Source organism: Pantherophis guttatus, chromosome 7 (genome assembly GCF_059756535.1).
Source record: "Pantherophis guttatus breed Tessera chromosome 7, ASM5975653v1, whole genome shotgun sequence".
Classification (NCBI taxonomy): domain Eukaryota; kingdom Metazoa; phylum Chordata; class Lepidosauria; order Squamata; family Colubridae; genus Pantherophis; species Pantherophis guttatus.
The window spans coordinates 40,817,408-40,842,905 of NC_142069.1; the positions used below are offsets into that span (position 1 = coordinate 40,817,408).

The 25,498-nt window shown below is 37.4% G+C and overlaps 1 protein-coding gene across 5 annotated transcripts in view; it reads right to left on the reverse strand.

The window, feature by feature from the left end:
• Positions 1-728: 728 nt before the first annotated feature.
• The window catches only part of LRRIQ1 (leucine rich repeats and IQ motif containing 1), a 107,355-nt gene continuing 82,585 nt past the window's right edge, over positions 729-25,498 (reverse strand). For all 5 annotated transcript variants that reach the window (XM_060694640.2, XM_034402877.3, XM_060694639.2 and 2 more), the window contains 4 exons: positions 15,217-15,346; positions 9,915-9,975; positions 5,302-5,422; positions 729-1,061 (listed from right to left, as the gene is read on the reverse strand). In XM_060694640.2, coding sequence (XP_060550623.2) covers positions 928-1,061; positions 5,302-5,422; positions 9,915-9,975; positions 15,217-15,346 — 446 coding nt within the window. In that variant the 3' untranslated portion in view covers positions 729-927. The remainder of the gene's footprint in view (positions 1,062-5,301; positions 5,423-9,914; positions 9,976-15,216; positions 15,347-25,498) is intronic.

Consider the following 25,498-nt stretch of genomic DNA (forward strand, 5'->3'; position numbering starts at 1 on the left):
TGGAATGCAATTATATATAAGCAAATATAGATGATGATGATCATTGTAATTATCCTCACCTCAGTTTTTATCATTAATTTCTGTTGCACTAATCATCATATTGCTTCAGTTAGAATGATATCATTTCATGGAATTGGAAAAAACTATTATGAGATTGAAAACCAAGATTTTAACAAATACAAATAATCATTAGAGTAGACCAAAATAATTGTGTAGTTTTTGATAACTGTTTATTTCTGGAGAATAAAAAGACTGCCAGAATACCACAGAATGAACATAATTTAGCAATATGAAATAAAACTTAACATTGCTGAATTTAAAAGCATTGTAAGTATGCACTCATTCAATCTTATCTAGATGTGTTGTACTATGAGCACTTTCTGAAAAGTTCCGTACACAAAATGTATTTATAGTGTTCATATGTGTGGAGAGATATGACAACTTAATATTTTATTCTTTACAAATACATATTCCTAACAGTTATATATTCCAATTTACACAGTAGCCAAGCAAAATATCTAGACATACTATTTTTTTACTGATATATATAATCTGAACAAATATGTCTTAATACAAGTATTTTATGCAAACCATTTCAACTGTACACTACAATAAAATCATATACCCATTATTATATGTTTTCTTCCAAATTTATTCTTCCATTTATGTATCACTTGTTTATAATTGCAGATAAGTTTTTGAAATTTAAATTGCATTGCAAAAACAAATTTCAGTAACATTCATTTATTTAACATTTACAAAACTTCTTTGCCAAAAACTGAAAAGTTGGAAAATCACAGAGAGCAAAATTAAATACAGCACACACAATATTTAAGTTCTTTGCATCTGGGCCATTAAAACATGATGATAATTTGTATGCCAACTGAGAAGAAATTGCATTTAGATTTAAATGCTGAAGGTCAATTACTATTTCAATAATTTTGTTTTCTTTTTGCCACTTCCCCATCCAGCGCTGAGTTGAACTGGATGGTCTCGAAATGATATTCGTTCTTTGTGGGCAGGGCTCAGTTGTGATTTCTCAGGTGAAGGTATATCCTTTTCTACAGAAACAGAAAATGTTATTCAAATGATAACATTTGAATCCAGTCATCTTCCTTTAAGCTTAATGAGAAAACAGCAACTTCCCAGAATGCTTTGATTTTGTTATGCAGTAAGGTTTCATTGGGACACTGCATCCAAACTACATTTAAATCATTTATTGATTATAAAACTTAGATCACAAATGCTGATTTGTAAATATTTATTACAATTGCAACACAATGCATCTATTCAACATACTGAAACAAGAAAAATGTTGGATAATAATAATGTACTTAATGCTGAACTATCTTTCACATCAGAGCATAAATATATTTACTTTAAACAAGTATATAACCATATATAAATTGCCTTGATATCTTTAATCTTTTACCTGCTACTTCCTAAAACCTAATGATTTTTTGATAGTTTTAGTGGAACTCAAAATGTTCAGAATTAGCTGGATATAAAGAAGCTGAAAAATTAAGCAAATATATATTTTATGATCTTTAAAAATATTTTATCCATTTATTTTTGTAATTTCCCTACAATTATTTCTTGCACATCAATTTCACAGATTTGGACATTTTTTAACCCATCAAGAATAAACAAGGTAATAAGAGTAAGAAATAGTGCATAAAACAGGGTGGATAGATATCAAATTGAAACTTTTTGCATTGGGGGGTCATAGCTTTAAAGTAAATGATGCTTTCAGTGGAAAAAAACCCAAGTGTCAATAGAGATATTGTGGATGAATAAACTGGTGAGGAAAGTGTTATTGCGGCCTGTTGCTGCTATAAGCATTATCCCACTGACATAATATTGCTTTGCAGTAAAGGTATGGCTTCTATATGTATCTATGAATATAGATACCATTGAATGCACTCCAAGTTTACTAAAGCTTTGTTTCTGGTATGATTGGCATATTCCAATTCTATGCCATACATTGAATATGATTTATTGATGATAGATTATGAACAAGAATTCACCTTAAAAACCATGATCAATTAATATACATTAGACTTCAAGTAAAATACTGTATTTCCATATGGTATTCTAAAGTTTCAGTTTAAGAGATAAAGATCTTAATGTGCAAGCAACAATAACATCAGCAAAAAGTATTTTCTTTCTTTTTTATGATACTAAATAATTTCCACTCAGCACACAATTGTTTATTGTAATTTCCCTTCCTCAGACCAACCAGCTAGCCAGTCAATCCGCCAGCCTACAATTAGGCAGAATATCAATTAAATATGGGTTATTATAGAAAGCTGCAGCAGAGGAAAAAATTGAAAAATAAATTAATAAGTCGATCTATGTAGTTTGATGGCTATTGTATTTTTTTAGGCAATTCAGCTGCAGTATTTTATAGTCAGCTCTCCAAAACTGGCATATACACCTGTTTGTCTGTCTTTTAGTATCTGCTGGTCTCCTCCTAGTAATTACTGATTCTTCTTCTCCATGCTTTTCAATGTGTCTGTTTGAGAAAATTGTTCGTTGGAAGAGGACAATTTGCAGAATAGGAGACAACAGGCAGTGGGTAGGAAGGACAGGCTTAGTGAACCATCCAGAAGCATTAATATAAACAAAGATAGAGTTAGAGATTGTAGCATGTCACCTTCTCATTCAATTTATTTTAATTAAAAAAAACTACAATCAGATGGGAAATGAACTTGCCATGTGAAGAGAGAGAGCTTTCCAGAGATACCATGTGCTGTATTTGGTTTCCAAACTATGAATATCATCTTCCCATGTTACATTTAAAAGAAACTTGATATACAATAGCTGCAGGCAATAACAGTCAATACCTGGTTTTCATCTCTATAAGTAGCTGAACTACATGTTCGTAAGTGCTGTAAGTCTACTTATGGAATAAATTTTCCAAGCAACTAAGCCCAAAACAGATTCTATTTTCTAGAATTTTTAACACTGGTGCTATCTCTTGGTGGGTTTTAGCCATTGTCTGTTGATCAATTAAAGCTCTACTAATGCAAAGAAGCATTAAAGTTAATTCTAAAGCACTGGAAATGTTTATAATGCACTAAAATATCAGTAGGAACAACTTTGGATATGCAGCGAACTCTTCACTGAAATTATAAGAACCACACAGGAAACTACATATAAAGAGCTGATCAGTAATGTAAAATGCTGATATTGAGTAATGTCTTTGATGAGGTTTCTAATTATGCCAAGTGAGAAAATATAATTGAGTTAGATTCTTTATCTTAAGGCATAATTTTAAATTTGGCAAAATTTCAAATATGTTGAAAAAAAGGGAGGAACTTCATTGGAGATTTTGAAAATGATATTTTCTTATGAATGAGTTTAGTCTTAAAACCCCCTCAAAGCTATTGTTTTTGCATAAGATATGAATTCCATATTTGTCACTACATGTTGCTACCTATTACAAATATTATATAGTTATAAATTGTTTCTTTGTCCATCTATTACACTAATTACTTCCTATCCACTGGATAAAGTTAGAACTGTTTTCATTTACAAAAGAAAAGGAAAGAAAAAACAAACACCAACATCTGGTCTCAAGAGCTATAAGATAACTATGTAAATCTAAAACCACAAGATGTAACTCATGAAGACATCTTCAAAAAAGATACTGAAATGAAAAATAATTGTGGGAGAGCACAGCTATGTTCCCAACAGTTCCTATTTAGTCTAGTATTACATTGAAATAGAAAATCCTGCTGGATTTCATTCAAAAATTTATATAAGTATGGATATGGATTCTGATTAGACAACAAGATAAAAAATAGCTTTTTTGGGGTTGAAAGCATGAAATGTTTAGTTCTTCTTTGCAATTCCATTAATATCTATATATTTAAAGTACCTACTATCTACAATTTCAATTTAATATTATGCATCTACTCTATTTTCTCTACTTCCAAAATATAGTAATAGATTAAATTACAATAGGGAAGTAATAGAATTTACTCCTTACATATGTTACTTGGGTATTGGAATTACTTTTAATGCTTCATAAGAAAACAGAAGATATTGACAGGTGATTGTTTCTGCTGCAAATAAATATACCTTTGATGATACTAGATTTATTTTTTTTAAAAAGAAGAATTTGAGCACCCCAAACTTCAGTATGTCTCATTTAATATAATGCATATGATTTTCTATTGATCCAAGTAAAATGAGTACTATCTGCATTGATGATAATTGTAATTACCTAACAGTGGCAGGAGCAAAACAAAGTACTATAGAGTTTTATATTCTCATGAAAATAAATCTTATGAAAATATTTTGGAAAGTGCTATTCCATATAGTGTAATCCTTGCAATAATTTCTCAGAAGTAAATCCATTCTAGTTCTCAAGACTTACCAGTAATGTACCTAGGATGTAGTATTAAACATTTGGGATAGCTCCAAATAAAGGAGCTAAATTTCTATTCCTTAGCAATTATCTCCACAAGATTTTTTTGAATGCTAATTATTGATAGTGTGTGTGTATGCATGTGTATGCATGTGTGCATGCACACACACACAAGCATGAAATTTGAAACAAAATCACAAGGTTCATTCATGCTCTCCAATACTCCTAATATAATTATTTGTGCCCTCACTTGCAAATCAAAATTATAAGATGTTTAGAAAAAAGAATAGAATATAAATTTGTTGCAGCTGCCACTTCATTACATTCTGTAGAAATTAAAATTATAAAAAGTAGTCTTCCCATTTATTCATAAATAATGATTATTTAAATCATTAAAAGCAAAGCACATGAGCATGTGTCATTTATTTAAGTGAAAGCTGCCAAAAAGCAAATGGTTTTAGGACTGTGGCTTAAAAATGAGATAAGTACCTGCCTTAGGAAATTAAATATTAAGGGTTTGGTAAGGCCTACAGGAATAAGTAATTAAATTAGTTTTCAAGTTAAACAAAATCATTGACAACTGTAATTTTTCACATGGTTGAATTTATAAGGCAATATATATGCACATATAAACTTAAATATACAAAGATTTTCCCCTTTTTCTAGATACATTTAATTAGTTAACACACACATGCTAGAGAAATGCAGAAATAAAACTTTTTCAAGTCTATACATTTTAAATGTACCCATATATAGTTTTATATACTCTATATATACATGAAATATACAGAATAACATTTCAAAGAAGGACAGGATCCAAAGCAAAAACTTGACCACACTACTAAAAACAATTGTAATATGGAAACTAATCAGGTGATTTGAATTTTATCTACTATCATTAAAAAGAAAAAAAAAACCCAGCTTACTTGAAGATTCTGCAGAGTGTCTGTGTGGCTGATTATTTTTTTCTCTGTTCTGAGTCAAAGTACTTCCACTGGTCAGGGAAACAAGCTCTAAATCCGTATCTTCTCTCCTTACAGGGCTTGTCTGGAATCAGTGAGAGAGAATGTACACAATCAAGAAACAAAATATGACATTTTCTGAATGCAGCTCACATTACTCTCAAATAAACAAGCCAGCTCTGTCAAACAATCTTCTTCAGAATGATCCCACAATCCTTTATTGCTGCCCATTCTGAACAAATGCACTATGTCAAAGCATTTTGGTAAATGGGAGGCGATCTTAAAATTGTGGTTTGTGATCAGAATCAGCGCAGCAACAAAAGACAACATTTTAGTACTGTAATTTTGAAGAAAATAAATCTTGCAGACAACTGATGAAACCTTAAACAGCTTAAGATCATTTACTGGGCAGTCTGTAATTTAAAGTTGGAATTGAATGCCAGAAATGTTATATCTGATTCTTGTTGTCATATGTCCACTTAATCCTATGTAAGTGTCTGTTTTATCAATTCTATAGTGGTTTAAGTTATTTCACCTTCACTATATAACTAAACTCTAACAGTTTGATATAGATGTAGATATAGATATTTAGATTACACAATTATTGGTATAGATGTATAAGCAAATTTATATTTCTAAGTAAAAGAAGAATTACTTTCACATAAGGATCATATCTTCTGAAGCTAAAATCTTGCTAAAATTGATTTCTACAAAAAGCCCTATATGACTTATAAATGTAATACAGGTAATCCTCAATTTACGACCACAACTGAGTCCAAAACTACTGTTGCTAAGTGAAACCTTTGTTAAGTGAGTTTGCCCCATTTTACGACCTTTCTTGCCACAGTTGTTAAGTGAATCACTGTAGTTGTTAAATTAGTCAAACTGTTGTTAAGTGAATCTGGTTTCCCCATTGACTTTGCTTAGCGGAAGATCCCAAAAGATGATCACATGACCCTGGGACACTGCAACTGTCATAAACATGAGTCAGTTGCCAAGTGTCTTAATTATGACCGCGTGACCACAGAGATGCTGCAATGGTTGAAGGTGTGAAAATTGGTCATAAGTCATTTTTTCCAGTACCATTGTAACTTTGAATGGTCATTAAACAAACTGTTGTAAATTGAGGATTATCCGTATTTATGAAATCTGTATGTGTGTGTATTATATAGATATAAATATCAGTTTGTGTGTGGCTTAATATTTATGGCAAAATCAGTGCTACCATAAAATGTACATGTGAATGGTATTGATATATTCCTAAAATGAGCTTAGGCTGTCAATATGTTTGCAGACAACTCTTTTGATGACCACCAAGTTTCCTACCTTATTTGATATGTATATTTTTAAAAAATACAAGGTGTAAGAAGTGGGAAGCTGACATACTTTAAAACAAAGACCCGCCTTACCTTGACTTCAGGAACAAAGTGAGCAAGGAAATAAAATTTTTCTGCACTTTTCCCTTGAAACTGAAAAAACAAAATAAAACAATCTTTCATCTCCAATTTGTGTAACAAAATGGAGGATGCTGGGTCTTTGCACGCATTACCTGTCCTTCTGACGCCCTGTAGAATCCAGTTAGGACTTAAAGGCAGACAGCTAAAGCTTGCAAAGACTCAGAGTCCCCCATTTGGTTGCACAACTTTTAAGAGATGTTTTTTTTTTTCTTTAGGGAAAAAAACTGCAGAAAGATTTTATTTCCTTCCTCGCTTTGTTCCTCTACTCTTCAGCTTGGAGTCAATGTAAGGTTTTTAAAAGGGATACATATCAGAGACCAAAGAGAGAGTTTTAGTACCTAATTTGGGGGAGGAAAGAAAGATCTTTTTTTTGTTTTTCATTGAGGAAATGTAGCTGTCTGAGGGAAGGAGCAGGGAGGGAAGGGAAAGGTTTTGGAAAGGTTTTCCTGAAGCTGCATTTTATGCAAGGGGAGACTTTCCAAACCCAGAGAAGAGAAAGGAGAGTTTTGCAGCCTCCCACTTCCCAGCAGAAAGTTCTGAAAGCGCTCGCCATTTCTGCAAGGGTTGGGGCCCTGAAAATGGAGGAATGGGGAACCAGCCCAAGCATTGCAGGTGGGATGTGGGGGGGAAGGGAGGCAGGGGTTGGCACCACAGCTGTTGTAACTTTGAAATAGGGGTTGCATATAGTTTTGAGGTGTTGGTCATAAATTTGAATCATCATTAAGTGGCCTATTGTTTCTTTTCCATGAGCCAAATACAAGAAAAGTGTCCAGGAAGTCAAGAAGTCAAGACTCCATCTTTGAATCTAAAGCAGGGCTGTCCAACTCCCGGCCTATGGGCCGGATGTGTCACGCGCCGGCCACGCCTGATTTAGCAAAGGGGGAAAAAGTGCCAATATGACATGTGACACCACTGTGACGATGTGAGTTTGATACCCCTGATCTAAAGTGTTTGTGCAAACATGAATGTGAATACACACATATACAAATTTTCTAATTCAGTGTAGGTACTTAGACTTAGAATAACTTTATTGCCACTTTAAATGTACACTAATTGGCATAGATTAAAATGAAATTTTGTTGCACACAGCTCAAAGAGTCACCACTTCCAATATACACTACATAAACATAATAAATAAATAAATAAATAAATAAATAAATAAATAAATAATAAAAATAAAAAAAAATATTATATGAGATAGAGGAACAACACAGTCTAGTTCGGATGTATACATGTACATGGCAAGAAAAATGAATCTTGCAAGTTTACCAGACAGATGGCATAGGGAACAAAGTTCTTCCTTAATGACCAGTTGCTTAGAGACCATTCAACATCATGATGGACCCTGTTCTGTCCCCGTCTCTCTCACACACACAAACAGTCAGCCAGGAGTTAAAATAAACTTGCAGACAATAATTTCCTTTGATAACAGAATTGGCAGCAACCCAGTAGCTCCTTGCCAAAAACTTTACTCACAGAGGGAGGTGTTCCTCCTCCGTCAGATAAACCAAAATAAATTCACAAAGCCAAAGAATTGTCAAGTCCAGTCCATAATAAATCCAAGGAAGGCAGATAACGAAGTTCCAGAGACACAATATGACTTGCTAGATGTTCAGTTTTGTCCGTCACAAAGCCTGAATGGCCACCACACCCCCTTTTATCCCCTGTGGGGTGTGGTCCAGTGACTCAGCTTAATCTCTGGCACACCTCCTTCTCTGCTGCATGCGCTTGTCTTTCCAACGCTGGCGGGGATCCAGCCAAGACTTATCTCCGTCGCTGTCTAACTGCGGCTGCTCGGAGATGCCTGGTTCCTGGCCTATCTCTTCTCCTTCGGAAGACACCTGAGGCATTGCCAGAGAGGAGGGTCCTGGAGAGGGAGGCCTTGCCAACTCCTCTCCTTCACTTTCAGAGTCTTCTCCCTCCGATAAGACGGGATCGGGGGTCGGAGTCACAACAGACCCCACCTAAAGATACTTATGATCCGGTTTCTAAGTTCTAATGGCTGCATCTCCCTTGTGGTCACGACTGCATTTTGCATGCTTGGCAACTGGCTTACATTTACGCCATTTGCAGCATCCCACACTCACATTGTCACAATTTTTGGCATATTTTGCTGGTTTTCAGTGTTTACTTACAATTTCCAGCAAAAAATCTTTCCTTTCCCCTGCTCTTTTTCATGTTCTTATTTTGAACTTCTTGAGGATTTTTACAATGTTCTATCCTAGGACTCCATAGATAATAAATAAAACATGAAAATCAAATTATGCAAATACCTCACAAATGTATGTATTTTTTATTAAGTCTCTCCTTTCGGAAGCCAGTAAATTGAATTTTTTTCCCAAAGAGTTTTAAAAAGTATAAGCATAAATGGATAAGCAAGCTGAAAAAAAATACTAGGAGCTACTGCTTATGCATTTCTGACAGCTACGATAGGAATGTTCATGCATGTCTCCCTGAAATCAGAAACTAAACTTTATATAAATTTAAAATTTAATAAATGGTGACAAAGTGGTTAGGGCCTAAAACATTGTAAAACATTGTAAAACATCATTGTAAAACATCATTGTAAAACATTGTAAAACATTATAAAATTACAGAAATTAGAACCTACCGTATTTTTCAGACTATAAGATGCACCAAGATTTCTAAGAAGTAAGCAAGAAAAAAAAAAGTTTTTGCCCTCCCGGCCTCCAGGAGCATTCTGCAGGCCTCCCGAAGCTTTTGCGTGCCGTTTTTGCAAAAAAAGGGCCATTTTTTGTAAAAACGGAGGCGTTTTTGCCCTCCCCAGCCCACAGGAGCACTCTGCAGGCCTCCCAAAGCCTCTGCATGCCCTGTTTTTGTGAAAAACGGGATGCACGGGGCAGGGCTTCAGGAGGCCAAAAATGGTTGTATTCGGAGTATAAAACGCACCAACATTTCCACCCTCTTTTGTGGGGGAAAAAGTGCGTCTTATACTCCAATAAGTATGGTAAGTATTTAATACATATTTCAGAATTACTACAATATAGTTCTACACTTCTTCATTTAGAAGTAATTATTGTTATTAGTGCTGATAAGCATGCACAGGATTACAGCTTCAATCATTTATTGCAAACTTTTATCATGGAAAAAGTATCTTACCACAAGCTGGACTCTTCCTCCCTTGAGAACTTCTGGATCTATCTCAGGTAAGAAGTGCTTACTATATAGTGATTAGAAAATAGGTATAATATCAGTGATAGTCCAACATGCATCCAAGTTAATTAAAGTGGGATATATTTCTCTCCCTAGTTAAACAACTTCACAGACTTAGGAACGTATGTCTATGATTTTTAGCAACCACCTATAACTTATTCTACATTATATTACAAGTTAGCTTTATATAGAGATTGCATGATAAATCTAAATTCTACTTGAGCACACAAAAAATTCTTGATTCTTGACTTAAGACTGCATTTGTTTACTTGCTAGTAAGTTTATCAATAATCAGTAGAATTTACACTGGAGGGGAGGGAAAGACATTTAGATATTGGTTAATAATAATAATAATAATAATAATAATAATAATAATAATAATAATAATAATAATAATTTTATTTCTATACCGCCCTTCTCCCGAAGGACTCAGGGCGGTGTACAGCCTAATTAAAAACAGAATAAACATCAATTTAAAATAATTTAAAAATATTAAATAAATTTGGCTTAATTTAAAACCCCAAAAATTTAAAACATCCAATTTAAAATTATATTGCTAACCCAGCCTGGCGGAACAATAGGGTCTTGAGTGCGCAGCGAAATACCCGGAGGTCAGAAATCTTACGAATTTCCGGGGGCAGTTCATTCCACAGGGCTGGGGCTCCCACAGAGAAGGCCCTCCCCCTGGGTGTCGCCAGCCGACATGACTTGGCTGATGGCACCCTGAGGAGACCCTCTCTGTGGGAGCGGACTGGCCTGTGGGAGGCTATTGGTGGCAGAAGACGGTCTCGAAGGTACCCGGGTCCTATGCCATGGAGCGCTTTAAAGGTGGTAACCAACACCTTGAATCGCACCCGGAAGACCACTGGGAGCCAGTGCAGCTCGCGCAGGAGGGGTGTCATGTGGGCGCAACGGGTTGCACCCATAACCACCCGCGCGGCCGCATTCTGGACCAGTTGGAGCCTCCGCGTGCTCTTCAAGGGGAGCCCCATGTAGAGAGCATTGCAGTAGTCCAACCGGGAGGTAACAAGGGCGTGAGTGACTGTGCGCAGGGCGTCCCGATCCAGAAAGGGACGCAACTGGCGAATCAGGCGGACCTGATAAAAGGCCCCCCTGGCCACGGCCGTCATATGTTCTTCTAAAGACAGCCGTGAGTCCAGGAGGACACCCAGATTGCGAGCCCTCTCTGTGGGGGGCAAAGATTCACCCCCAATAGTCAGCGATGGCACCTGCTGACTATATCGGGATGCCGGAAGCCACAACCACTCGGTCTTGGAAGGGTTAAGTCTGAGCCTGTTCCTCCCCATCCAGACCCGCACGGCCTCCAGGCAGCAAGACATCACATCAAGGGCATCGTTGGGGTGGTCTGGGGTGGAGATGTACAGCTGAGTGTCGTCAGCGTACAGGTGACACTTCACCCCAAAACCACGGGTGATCTCACCCAGCGGCTTCACATAAATGTTGAACAGGAGGGGCGAGAGGACCGACCCTTGTGGCACTCCCCATGCGAGATGCCTCGAGGTTGACCTCTGTCCCCCTGCCAACACAAACTGCGAGCGGTCGGAGAGGAAGGAGGAGAACCACCGCAGAACGGTGCCCCCTATTCCCAACCCCCTCAACCGCCACAGCATGATACCATGGTCGATGGTATCAAAAGCCGCTGAGAGGTCTAATAGGACTAGGACAGAGGAACAACCTCTGTCCCGAGCCCTCCAGAGATCATCCACCAATGCGACCAATGCCGTTTCTGTGCTGTGCCCCTGCCTGAAGCCCGACTGGCACGGGTCCAGATAGATAGCTTCATCCAGGTGTCAGGGAAGCTGTCGTGCCACCACGCTCTCAACAACCTTCGCCACAAAACGAAGGTTGGAGACCGGACGATAGTTGGCTAATTCAGCCAGGTCCAGGGAAGGCTTCTTGAGGAGGGGCCTCACTACCGCCTCTTTCAAGGTGGCAGGAAAGGCACCCTCGCTCAAAGAAGCAGTTATAATCCCCTGGAGCCAGCCTCGTATAACCTCCCGGGAGGCCAGTACCAACCAGGAGGGACACGGGTCCAACACGTGGCGGCACTAATCTTACCCAGAACCCTGTCCACATCCTCGGGAGCCACAGGATCAAACTCCTCCCAGATAACATTCTCAAGACCTGCCCTCGTCTCCTCCCGTGGACTCATCCAATCGGAGTCCAAGCCATCCCGAATCCGAGCAACTTTATCATGCAGGAATTGCACAAAATCCTCAGCACGACCCTGCAAGGGATCTTCCCGCACTCCCCCCCGAAGAAGGGAGTGGGTCACCCTAAACAGGGCGGCTGGGCAGTTCTCTGCAGATGCGATAAGAGCAGAAAAATGGTTAGATTTTGCTGCTTTTATCGCCACTAGGTAGGTCTTGATATAAGACCTCACCTGTGTCCGGTCGGAATCGGATTGACTAGTCCTCCAAATGCTCTCTAGGCGTCTTTTCCGACGCTTCATCTCTCTCAGCTCCTCAGAGAACCAAGGAGCCAATTGAGATCGGCATCGGGTCAGAGGCCGCAAAGGCACGACGCGGTCCAAAGCTCCAGCGGCCGCCCTTTCCCAGGCGGCCACCAGCTCTTCAGTCGAGTCGTGTGTCAGAGTATCAGGAAATGGCCCAAGCTCCATCAGGAACCTTTCGGGGTCCATCAGGCGCCTGGGACGGAACCATCTGGTCGGTTCCGTCTCCCTGCGGTGGGGGAAAGTAGTAGGAAAGTCCAGGTGGAGGAGCGAATGATCTGTCCATGACAAGGGTTTGATGTCTAGATCCCCTCTACCAAGATCATTCAACCACTGACCAGAGATAAAAATCAAGTCCAGAGTGTGTCCCCCTATGTGAGTGGGGCCTTGAACTACCTGGGTCAGGTCCATGGCCGTCATGGAAGCCATGAACTCCCGAGCCACCTCTGACGCCTCACCCGCAGATGGAAGGTTGAAATCCCCCATGACAATAAGTCTGGGGGTATCAACCGCCACCCCGGCAATGACGTCGAGTAGCTCGGGCAGGGTCGCTGCCACGTGGCAGGGAGCCAGGTACGTGGCCAGCAAACCCATCTGCACCCCACGGCCCCACTTCACACAAAGGGACTCACATCCGGCTATCTGAGGAACAGTGGTCTCCCTCGGACAAAGACTTTCCCTAATAATCACCGCCACTCCCCCACCCCTCCCCTGGGCCCTTGGCTGATGAAATGCACGGAAACCTGGCGGGCACATTTCGATGAGGGGGACCCCCCTCTTGGCCCAACCAGGTCTCCGTAATACCTGCCAGGTCCGCACCCCCCTCCGAAATAAGATCACAAATGAGGGGGGCTTTATTAACCACCGACCTGGCATTACACAACATCAGCCGTGGACCCTGAGCCTGAAACTCTGCGCAGCCCAGGACACGAGTTGCGCATTGGGGGCCGGAGTGTGCAATCGCTTGAAGACAGCGCATGCGCACCCCCGACACTTGATATGGCCCCCTGCGTCCGCCATACCTGCCCCTCCCACTTATTAAAATGTTAACATTTTAATATGTTATCATTAACAAATTTGTCTCCTGTTTTAAACATATATTTTTAACAATTTAACCAGAACAAATAAGTACAGGTAGTCCTCGACTTACAACAGTTCATTTAGTGACTGTTCAAAGTTACAACAGCACTGAAAAAGGTGATTTATGACCATTTTTCACACTTACAACCATTACAGCATTCCCATGGTCACATGGTCAAAATTCAGATGTTTGGCAAGTGGTTCATATTTATGACAGTTGAAGTATCCTGGGGTCACGTGAGTGACTTTTGCAACCTTCTGATAAGCTAAGTCAATGGGGAATCCAGATTCACTCAACAACCATGTTACTAACTTAACAACTTTGGCAGGAAAAGTCATAAAATGGGGCAAACTCACTTAACAAATGTTTCACTTAGCAACATAAATTTTGAAGTCAATTGTGGTCGTAACGTGAGGACTACCTGTAGTTTGGTACTACTAGTAAGCAGTAAGAAAAATCTCAAAACATAAGTTATTGAGTAACTACAACTTTATCAAATTTACTAATGAATTGAAAGTGTACCTCTGCTGCAATAATCTTGGATTTTGTCAGATACAGTATGTTTAACAGCGTGTTGAACACACTTTTTTCTTTAAAGAGCTTTACCATCATTAACATTTTTTAACATAATATTTTTCTAGATTTTTTAAAAAGATTAAAAACAAAACAGCATGCCAACAAGTATTCAAATGCAATTATATGCAAAGATAATTTAATTCAAATTTAATTCTTGGAAAAGAATTAAATGAATTATTTTTCAAGAATTAAATGCAAAGATGAAAAAAGCATAAAGTTTTAATTTAGTATTTTTTTCATCATCTAAAATATACATCCAGACAAGAAAACATAGGAAAGCAGGATATTTGATTTAAAAAATAGTATCTAACCATAACAATTATTTTTCAAAGTTAATGCTTCATTAATTGATGTTTTTAATTTTTATCATTTAAAATACAGTTGAAAAGATTATATTGATTTTCTACATTTTTACAGAATACAGCAAAAATATCTATACCTCATTTTAAGACATACATACCATACAAGATATGATATTTCAGGCCAAGACATATTTTGCTTAAAGTGTTTTTTCTTGATTTAAAACAATGTTAAAAAGAACCAATAGAAATCGAAAGAAAAATGTTTTCTTAGCTATAGAAACAAGAATACTTACCTGATTTTTAAAGAATACAAATATTTCTATTTTTGACCTAATTACTTTTCTTTATAATTCACTCAAATTTAGTCCTTCACTTTGCTGCTGACTCTTCAGCTTAGTCCCTGTTTAGTTCAAAAACTTCACCTGCCACAGTTTAGTATATCACAGCATCCTTTATTGTATCTGGTTGGCTGTTAAATTATAATTATTTAAATTCATTCCATAATTTAAAAACTATAGGAAAATATTTTTGTCCTGCATTGTTCATAAAAAATATTCTAGTTTCTAACACAAAATATGTTCATGGTTATATTGAAGAGATGCTGGTGTGTTATAGCAATAGCTTAAAAACTGGCAGAATGAGATGAAATTTTTATTAAATTAATTCATAACAGGAGCACATTTCAAACTTAGTAATAGTACCCTGGGGACGGGGGGATGGGGGAAGTGTATTTCTTTTAGAATAATTAAGATGGGTTTTGTATTACATGCAATATTAGAAAAATCCAAACATTTAACTTAAAAACAATGATCTCACCATTTTTCAGTTCTGGGACTAGCTTCTTCATAATCCCAAACTTGTGTATAAAGCCATTGGCATGTACGTTCTTTACTTCTTTGTATCCTCTCTGTTGCAAAATCTAAGTGAGAAAATTCTTCTCCTTTACCTGTGAAGGAGAGATATATTGAGTACTGATCTTCTGTATAAACTATTTGTGGAAGACCCAAAATAAGATGGACATTCTGGATATGGCTATGGTATATAGTAAACCATCTTGAATTTGTGCATAATTAATATTACATTTAAAAATATTAATCCCAGGCCTGAGAGCAAAGCCAGATTTTCAAAACTTTCTGGAACCCTAGAAGAGAGGGTGCTGTCCTTATCTCTGGTGAAGAGGGATACTGTTCCAGAGCATGAAGGCCACAACAGAGAAGGTATAGTTTCTCAGTCCCACAAGATGGCAACTTTTAATGGAGGGAACCGGGAACACACCCACCCTGCTGGAATGACTGGTTAAGCAGAAATAATTGGAGACAAGTGGTCTGTCATGTATACAGGTCCTATGCCATACAGAGCTTGATAGGTAAGAACTAACACCTCAAATTGCATTTGGAAGCCAAGTAGCATCCAAGGCAGCATGGCACACTGATGGCATTCATTACTGGTTGTGCCACTGCATTTCAAACAAGCTGTAGCTTCATGAGCAGCCACAAGTAGAGCACATTGCAATAGATCATGTAAATTCTTTGTTATCTTACTGCAATGCCCATTTACAGAATGATCCTCTATATAGAAAACATATATCTGTATCTGTGCATGTATTTATATAAGAACTCTTATTATTTCTTATTATTTCCTTTAAAAAAAAATAAAAGACAAAAGAATAGAAAAACTTAAAAGAAATACATAAGTCAGCTTCCATACATTACTTCTATAATTTCATTTATATTACAGATACGCAGAGATTTTTCCTCAGATCATAAAAGAAGGCAGCTCTCCCCTAAATGGTGGTATTAAACAGCTGAGATTTAACTTCTGTGGAGTTAAAGGGAAAGATCTATGAAAATCTTAATGGTGCCATTTATTTACCTTCTACACTCTCTTCTGTTCTCACTGAGCCCCAAGATATTCCTCTATCTTCCTGTTTTCTCCTCAATTTGCCTGTGCATAGAATCCTATCACTTCTACCTTATTCATAGCCAAATCAAAACAAAGAATAGGAATAGGTGGTGGACAAGAATGTAGGAATGGGCTGCAGTAACAGTACAACAGTACAACTTTAAAAGTACAACAGTACAACTTTAAAAGCTATACTTTTCTTTACTGACATACAAAATTAGGAGGGAGAAAACTATGGTAGGTATAACGCATACCAGAACCTAGCCAAATTTGATACTTCTATCCAACAGATGAATTTGTAAAACAGAAGGATGGGAAGAAAGAAACCATCATACCTAAACATGTGTGAACCAAATAGTGTACCAGACAGAAGTGAGGTAATCTCCTGTGCAGACATTGCTTCAGAAATGCAGGAGATATTGAAAAGTTACTTACCACCAGCTGGTAAAACTCCATTTATGAATGAAGAAATTCACATCAGAATATGTAGTATTATATCTTACATATACATATATGGGGATGTCTTTTATTTTTTGTTTTGTCAGTCCAGGAAGCTTGTATCCTCTGGCTAATTGTATAATGTGTAAAAAACACTTAGTGAAAGGTGTTGGAATGAACATCCTAATTAATTCCTGATTTTTTATAGCGCGAACTTGTTCAAAATCAAGTAACATGTCTAGCACCTGTTTCCTAAAACTGATTCAGGGCAGTCTGTGGGAATATTTAATCTCTTCACGTGATTATATGCTAGAAAAGCATCCTTTATTAAAACTTGGAAGTCTCAAGAGTAATAAAGACATTTTATATTTTAGCTATTTTTAATTCCTTTTTTCCTTGCCAGCAACAATTGTTTTATGTAAAGTTTATATGTGAAGGTTTGGTGTTTTTTTTTACGTATAAGGAAACATAGTATTATTTTTGAAAAACTCTGGAAAACTGAAGATCCAAATAATTGGAGGGGAATAAACCCTATCTATTTTGTCCCCTTGAAAAAGGGGACAAAAGAAGACCCAGTGAACTGTAAATCAGCCTCCCCGACAATGATTCTGGAAAGATCTAGACCAGCGGTTCTCAACCTGGGGGTCGCGACCCCTTTGGGGGTCGAACGGCCATTTCACAGGGGTAGCCAAAGCCCTCTCTTGCCCCCCCACGCCTTCACTCACCCTCACTCTCTGCTCTGTTGGATCGCCGGCCGTTCGTTTACCCCGCCCACTCCCAATCTATTGCTGCCTCCGATGGCTAGAGGAAAAAAAACTGTTTAAATTCTTGCCGCGGGGCTTCAAAGGGCCGCCCTATAGCCAGTGGTGCAGCCGAACCGTTTGTTAAATTGCTGGCTTGCCCCGCCCCTCCGCACCACTATTTATTGCCAATAAATAGTGGTGGGCTGATCTGTCCCCGTACCCACACACACACACACACACAGCCAGTCGAGGGTTAAGGAAACACTTTGGAACGCACCCAGTTCTTATCTCCCACTTGGCAGTGATAGACACACCGTCTGCCAAGTGACTTTATTTTCAAAGTAAAACAGAAAGACAAATACTCAAGAGTCCAAATGTCCGACACTTTAAATCTTTCTCTCAGCAGCTCCGGACGAGGCTTTAGTGACTATCCAAGGTTTGCTTTGTTCGTCACAAAAATCCTTGACCACCACCCTCTATTATATAGTCTCTGGGGTGTGGTCCAGTGACTCAGTTCTAATCCCTAGCACACCTCCTAAGCTGCTGCAAACGTTTATCATGCCTTCGGAGGTGTGCGTCCAGGAATGATGTTTCTTTATCACTCTGATCTGAATCAGCTGTCTCCTCTCCCTCGGCCGGCACTTGAGACAATGCCAGAGGGGAGGGGCCTGGAGAGGGAGGCCTGGCTGACTCCTCTTCCTCATGTTCGGAGCTTTCTTCCTCCGATGGGACAGGCTCAGAGGGCGGGGCCACAACAGTGGGCGAGGGGCGGGAGAGCCAGCAATTTAACAAATGGTTCAGTGTTTTTTTGTAATTTTATTGGCCCCCGGAGCTTCAGCATAGGCTAATTAGCCCTTGCTTAGATCAGCTCCCGACCCCCAGCTGATTTGCTCTCAGCTGTTTTGCTCAGGGCTCTGCTCCTTGCTTGCAAAGAGTGCTGATTTTTCCCCCCCTAGCTATACTGAAAAACGAAAGAGAAAGTAAAACAGGCTGTTGGCTTTGCACGTTGGAAAATTAGGCAGGCAGATTTCTTTTCTTTTTCCTCACCAAAAAAGGTAGGTGCAAACAATGGGAAATTTAGGGAAAAAGAGGAGATTTTAAAACACAAAAGAAAAAAAGCTCTATTTAACTAGGGAATTGTAATAATTGAGATACTATTAATTGTATATTGTGTTGAAAGCAGAAATGGTTAAGTTGTGGTTTGGAGGAATATATGGGGGAAATTATTTGGTTTATTATTATTGGTAAATATAATTAATTGATTTGTAAGAAATTAGATTGCATGGAAATAATTGGAATATTCATGTTCATATTGATTAATATACAAAAAAGGTAGTTATATAACTAATAGATTTATATTAAAATGTTGAATTCATATTAAACAACTGTAATATGACATAATTAACCAATGTGAGGATGGATATAAAAATAGATGACAATGGGAAGGGGTATAATATAGAATAAAAGGGAAAAATTGAATTTGATTAAGATTAGAGATGAGGATGAAGGGTAATATTGGTTTTTTACAAAAATAGATGAGGAATAAATATGGCAAAAAGGAAATATAGAAATTGTAAATTTAATTGAAATGACTAAACAGTGTTTAAATTTATGAACCGGCCAAATACTCTGTTCAAAGAAAATACATTGTATGTTTGTATGTGTGTTTCTAATTATTGTTATTTATTCATATTTGTTCTCTTTTATTCTTTAAAGTTTAACAATTCATTCTTTATCTTAATATCTTTATATTTGTTTGGGGTTGGCTTTCTTCCCTTTCATCTTTTTTATTGTACAGCAATCTTTCTCCTCAAACCTACCACCTCTCTCTTTTCTTTCCTTCTTACTTTCTCTTCCTCACCCTCTTCTTCTCCTCCCTACTTCCTCTTCCTTTCTCCTTCTCTTCCTCTCTTCCTCCCTCTCTTACCCTCACTCCTACTCTAATTTCCCTTCCCTTCCTTCATCCCTCTCTATTGCTGTACCCTTTTATGCATATGGACTACTCAGAGGGCTGAAAAAGTCATTTCTGACTGGTCCTCGCACTTTTGACCAGTCTTTGAACTTACGACTGTCCTCACATTTTACGTTTTTGCCCTATCTTGTCACCATGGTGAAGAGAAGCAGTTGTGAAATGAGTGACATGATTGTTAAGAATGCTGCACGGGCATAAATGTGAGGATGGTCATAAGTGTGAGGACCAGTCAAAAGTGCGAGGACCTGTCAGAAATGACTTTTTTCAGCCCTCTGAGTAGTCCCTATTCACATAGCCATGGCCACCCGGTCACATGACCAGCTAGCCACACCCACCCAGTCACATGACCTCCAAGCCATGCCCACAAAATAAGCCACGCCCACAGAACCGGTAGTAAAAAAATTTAGAACCCACCCCTGGTTGGGGGTCACCACAACATGAGGAACTGTATTAAAGGGTCACGGCATTAGGAAGGTTGAGAACCACTGATCTAGACAAATAGTGAAGAAACATTATGAAAGTACACTTAAAATTATAATTACTATGGGGGTGTAAAGCACTCTGAAATAGTTCTTTACAGTTTGAAGCTGGCTGTATTGATTTCACAATGTTCTGAACTTGATGAACAGAATAAGAATTTTGCTTATTCCTAGTGATAGTTTGCCAAAAGCAAGTCTTATCAGAATACTCTAATTTCATTTTTAATGTGTTACCCTCTTTAGTTGACTATAGAGTAACAATAAGGTTAGTATATCTTTATTTCAAAAGAAGATTTGACTAAGTACTCTATAGCAAATTAGATTTTTATTGTGACTATGGTGCATTGACCAAAATATACCAAAACTGATTGCAGGGAATCCTGTATTGGCATGGGTATAAGTGAGGCTAATATGTAATTTTTGTGACTTAAGAAAGAACCTTCTGTGAAAACTTCAATTGACAAAAGCCATGATGTGCCTTAGGGATCAGTATCTTTGGTGCCCATCCGATAATGATCATGGCACATAGAAAATTGCAAAGTAAGAGCAATAAATAGGAGTAAATATGAATGAATGTTTCTATAAAACTGAGAGAAAGGGATGAATGAATGAAACTATGAAGATCTGCATTGAAAAATACATTCATGGGAATAAGGCAGTAAGTTTATGTATAAATTAAAGGGCTAAAATATATAACAAATATAAGTTGATTAACATTTGCATGTAATTTGATGATAATTGCATACTATGCTCCAGTGAATGGTGATAAATGGAAGAACCAGAGGCAAAATTAGGAAAAACTGTAACATTCTGAATCAATACAATTCAGAGGAAGGGGGAATGTTTTGATAGGTATGGTGATATGAATGGATGTATGATAATGGGATTGAATGAGTAGAGTAAAAGTGATGGGCTTTGTGGAAATTCAAGAATGAATGAGAATGGTGATTGATGAGTTTCTTCTGACTGTTTGAAGTCAATGGATACTTTAACAGGCCTTGTTATGCTTTGAAAGGCAAGTGAGAAGCAGATAACTAGGAACTGCCACTGAACTCAAGCAAAAACCCTTCACACTGTGGGTTCTGATGGCTAATCAAAATCCCAGGGAGTGGTACATGCATGCTGCAAACTATCTACCTCTGAGTTAGATAATTTTTTTAAAAAAGTTTTCTAGTTATTTACAGTGAATTCATAGCACTCTGTAGCTCCACCTCAATACTATATTTTATGTACAATTCTTCCATATTTGCAATTCCATTTAGTTGGATCAATATAATCCAACTCCTCCTTTTATATTCTTAATTAAGCCCCAATCATAACCCCAATTGCTTCCAATCCAGCCTTCTAGACTGTTATTTAGGGATGTGCCTAATAGTGAATGTATGGCCCTTAGCTAAGATTTGAATTTTAATACTTTATCCTTCCTCATGCAGAAGTTAATTCTATGAAAGTAGGCCTAATGGACATATCTGAGCAAACAAGCAGCTCCTAGAAAATATATTTTAATTAAGCATTTTCAGATGCCATCCTAACCATACTGAATAATAGCATATCTAGCTTTTACACCAGAAGGCAATAATTCTATGGACATCCACTCAGGTTTCTATAGCCTTCAGTGGAACATGTTCACTTTATAAAAAAATACTTTTTAAAAATCAATGTTTTTTTTTTATTTAAAAAGTTTTAACAATCATTACAACAATTTTTCCCCCTCTCACCCCCCCTCCCTCCAACCCCCCTCCCCACCGACACCCACCCCCCGGACTTCCCAGAGCAAAAACAGGGTATAGCATAACAAACATAAGCTAAAATAAGCTAACTTTCTGTGGTCTCCAAACTCCCCCTTGCTCTTTAACTCCCCTTTCAACTAACTAAACATAATTCAAAAAGGAAATATAGATTTCTTTCATAAACTATTTGAAACGTTTTAGTCCGATATTTGTTTTGAATATAGTCAATCCATCTTCTCCATTCCAATATATATCTTTCATTTGAATGGTCCTTCAAATACGCTGAAATTTTAGCCATCTCTGCTAAATTCACTACTTTTAGTGTCCATTCTTCAATAGTAGGCAAGTCTTCCTTTTTCCAGTACTGTGCCACCAAGAGTCTGGCTGCTGTTATTAAATTTAAAATCAACTTAGTCTCTATAACAATACAATCTGTAATTATGCCTAACAGAAAAAACTGTGGAGTAAATTTTATCTTCTTTTTGAGAATATTTTGAATCTCTTGCCTTCCACACTGAATTGAGATGGTATCTTTGTCCTGAATAATTCACCCCTAGACCAGCTGGAACTTGCCATCTATACTGAATCTGATGGTTTCTCAGTTCTTTCACCAGAAAGGCATAATCCTTTCTGGCTCTCAACATTTTGGAGGGAATTTCTTTCAGTGTTAAAACCTCCTGCCCCTGCACTTGAAGTTTATTTTTAAAAGTGACTTGTAGGATTTCATTGCGTAATCTCCTTGTTGTAAAATAAAGTACAATGTCTCTTGGTAGATGTTTCTGTCTGGCCACCCATAAATTGACACGATAAATTTTGTCAATTTGCCATTCAAAATTTGCTTTTTGATCTTCCATTATCTGTGCAAATGCTTCTGAAAAGATCTCTCTCAAATTCTCTTGCTTATTTTCCTTGAGGCCTCTTATTCTCAGAGCAAATTCCATGTCTCTATATTGTATCATTATCACATCCGCCTCTGATCTTTCCATCTTGTCCTGGACCTCCCCCATTTTATTTTCCAATTTCTTCCACTTTTTCATCTATTACTTCAATGTGTCCTGCCAATCCTTGTACTGCCATAATAATATCTTCTCTAATTTCTTGGTTTCGTTTTTGAATAGTCTCTTTGACCTGAGCTATTTCTTCAGCAACTTCTCGAGTTTGCTCCTGAAACATTGAAGTATTTTTTTTTCTGTAACAGAGGCTTGTGTTTTGAGGGCTTCCTGCAACATTTCAAATGTTAATATTGTTGGTTCCATTGGAACAGAGAGAGATTGCAATCTGGACGTTTGAGCTGGCGAAGTCCCAGCACTTTTGGGGACAATAGCCTTAATTTGTTTTGAAGCCATTTTTGGTTTCCAATTTAAATTTAATCAGCTGCCAGAACAGTAGATCCACCAAATCCAGAAATCAGTCTTTAAATAATATCAATCCTTTTTTTAAAAAAATCACTGCTGTAATCTTTAATCTTCTCTTTCTTAAAAAAAAAACACAAATCTCTAATTTTGAACAGGGGCTGCCAACACTAAAAGAAACTTTCCTTTTTAACTTTCACTTTCACGCCCCATTAAAGCTCAATCACCATCTTGGTTTCACTTTCTCCCCTTAATAAGTCAGAAGGAAGTAATACACATTTGGAGTTAAAGTTCAGTACTTGCAGATCTAATCTCTCCTGAGTTTGCTCAGCCTGCTTCCGAATGATGTTTATTCAAACGTTGTTTGCAGGGGTGGCCATGGCGTCTTCTTCTGCTTGAAGCAGAAACGTCCCGGATCCAGAGCTCTGTCGGGCTTCCAGGGAGCTCTCACCCTTTAAGCCCCAGAATTGTTCCTGCGGCTCCTTGGGGAGCTCTACCTACGCCCGTCTGCTCTCTTCCTCCCCTTTTCCCAGGGAGAAAGTTTTCAAGCCGCTAGACAGCTGATTTGCGCTGTTCTAGCGGCTTTACGAGATCACGGGGCTGGCGCTCAAGAAAAGAGCGTCCTCGGCGCCTGCGGTGCCACCGGAAGTCCCTAAAAATCAATGTTGTATCAACAGAAACAGTGGTACAATTATTTAGATCTATAGTTATTTAAAAGAAGCAGTGCAGAAAGATTAGTTAACCTACTCTGGAAATTTGGTCTACAGACATAAAACCTTTCTTTATACTCTGTGCTGGTTTTCTTTTGGCCAGCTGCTCAGGATGCCAATCCACATTTACAAACATTCTGCTCCATCCAACCATAAAAAATCCTTTTCTAACACACTCATTATAGGTGCATTACAAATTAGAAACATGAGTAAATAAACAAAATACCACAGATTTACTCATATAGATTGATTCGGGATAAAATCCCAATGAATTCAATTCTGAGTAAATATTTATGGGAGTGCACCACCAATCTACAGTTCTAGATGTTCTGATAATAATATCAACAGAATCAGAATTCAAAGTTTATTTTTATAACTACATTAATCTTAACTCAATATATTAATAGGATCTGTATCAAACAAGGTAATGAATATTTTCCAATATTAACACAACTATTTAAGATGAATGTTTCAGTATAACAATCTTCCCAGAAACTAAACTAGTTTAAAAAATCAAAATAGATCTTTGTACAAAGGAGGGGCACAGAGAAAGGCTGAATAAAAATGTGCATATATGGTAACCACATACATTATAAAATTTAAAGAGCTATTTAATCTTCTGATTTTTAGGAATAATTTATGACCCACACAAATATCAATGCTACTGCTGTCAGGATAAGATTAATAAAGAAGGTAGTTATTCAATTCCTACATCCTGGATGAATTTCACAGCCTTGTACTACTGTGCCAACATCTAGATCTATATTTAATTTAACAGCAGCAACAACAACAAAAAACTCAGCTTGCTTGAGGTTGCATTAAAAAAAGATAGGTATCAGAAGAATCTTATTTGTGGTTTGAAAGCAAAGCATAGTAATTGAGATTTTTTACTTATAAAAGTGGTTTATACTTTGTTCATAGTGACTGCAGATTTTGAAAACAAAGTTTACATTAAGGAAAGTGTTTATATATCTAAAAAATTAAATAAGAAAATCACATCTATCTAATATCCTTTTTATTGTACCATTACATTATAAAACAATGATTTAAAGTCAATACTGTAAACTGGGAAATGAGTGCACTTAGAATAAAGCTATCTACATGTCTATGTATAACATACACACAATATAAACAGGATATGTGTATTGCAGATATCAAATGATTCAGGCAAACAAATTTGCACCAGTACATGTTTTTGCACTTTCAGAAATAATTACTATGCCTGAAAGAACAAAAAAGTATTATAGTAGGACGACTCATAACTTTAATCTATTGTTGGATCCTAATTTTGGTTATTTCTTTTGAAATTTCCAAGATGTGGGATCTTATTACAACTGAAAAATGGCATTTTGCCTACAGTATTGTCAACAATGTAGTATAATCTATCCCAAGGGATCAGAACAGCTTTGACATCTGTAAGAAACTGCATAGAAAGGTAAGTCTGATTACAATTGAATGGTTTTGTTAAACAGCATATGTTTCAGAGTGACATGGCCCAGTTCAATTGCATATTCCTGGCCTTATTATGTTTTAGCAAGTTGGGAATGAATAACACAGCTATGAATTCACATTTTGCTGCCTCTCTTCATTGATTCTTGCTGATGTAAGTGTAGATACTCCCTAATCTGATTTACAGGTATGTATTTATTTAGATATCTATTTATCCAGATTTTAAAACCATGCATTGAGATCCTACTAAATACCAAATAAGAATTGAACTATAGTTCTTCATTTCTAATATACCTAATATAATCAGTAATCCAGAATAGGTA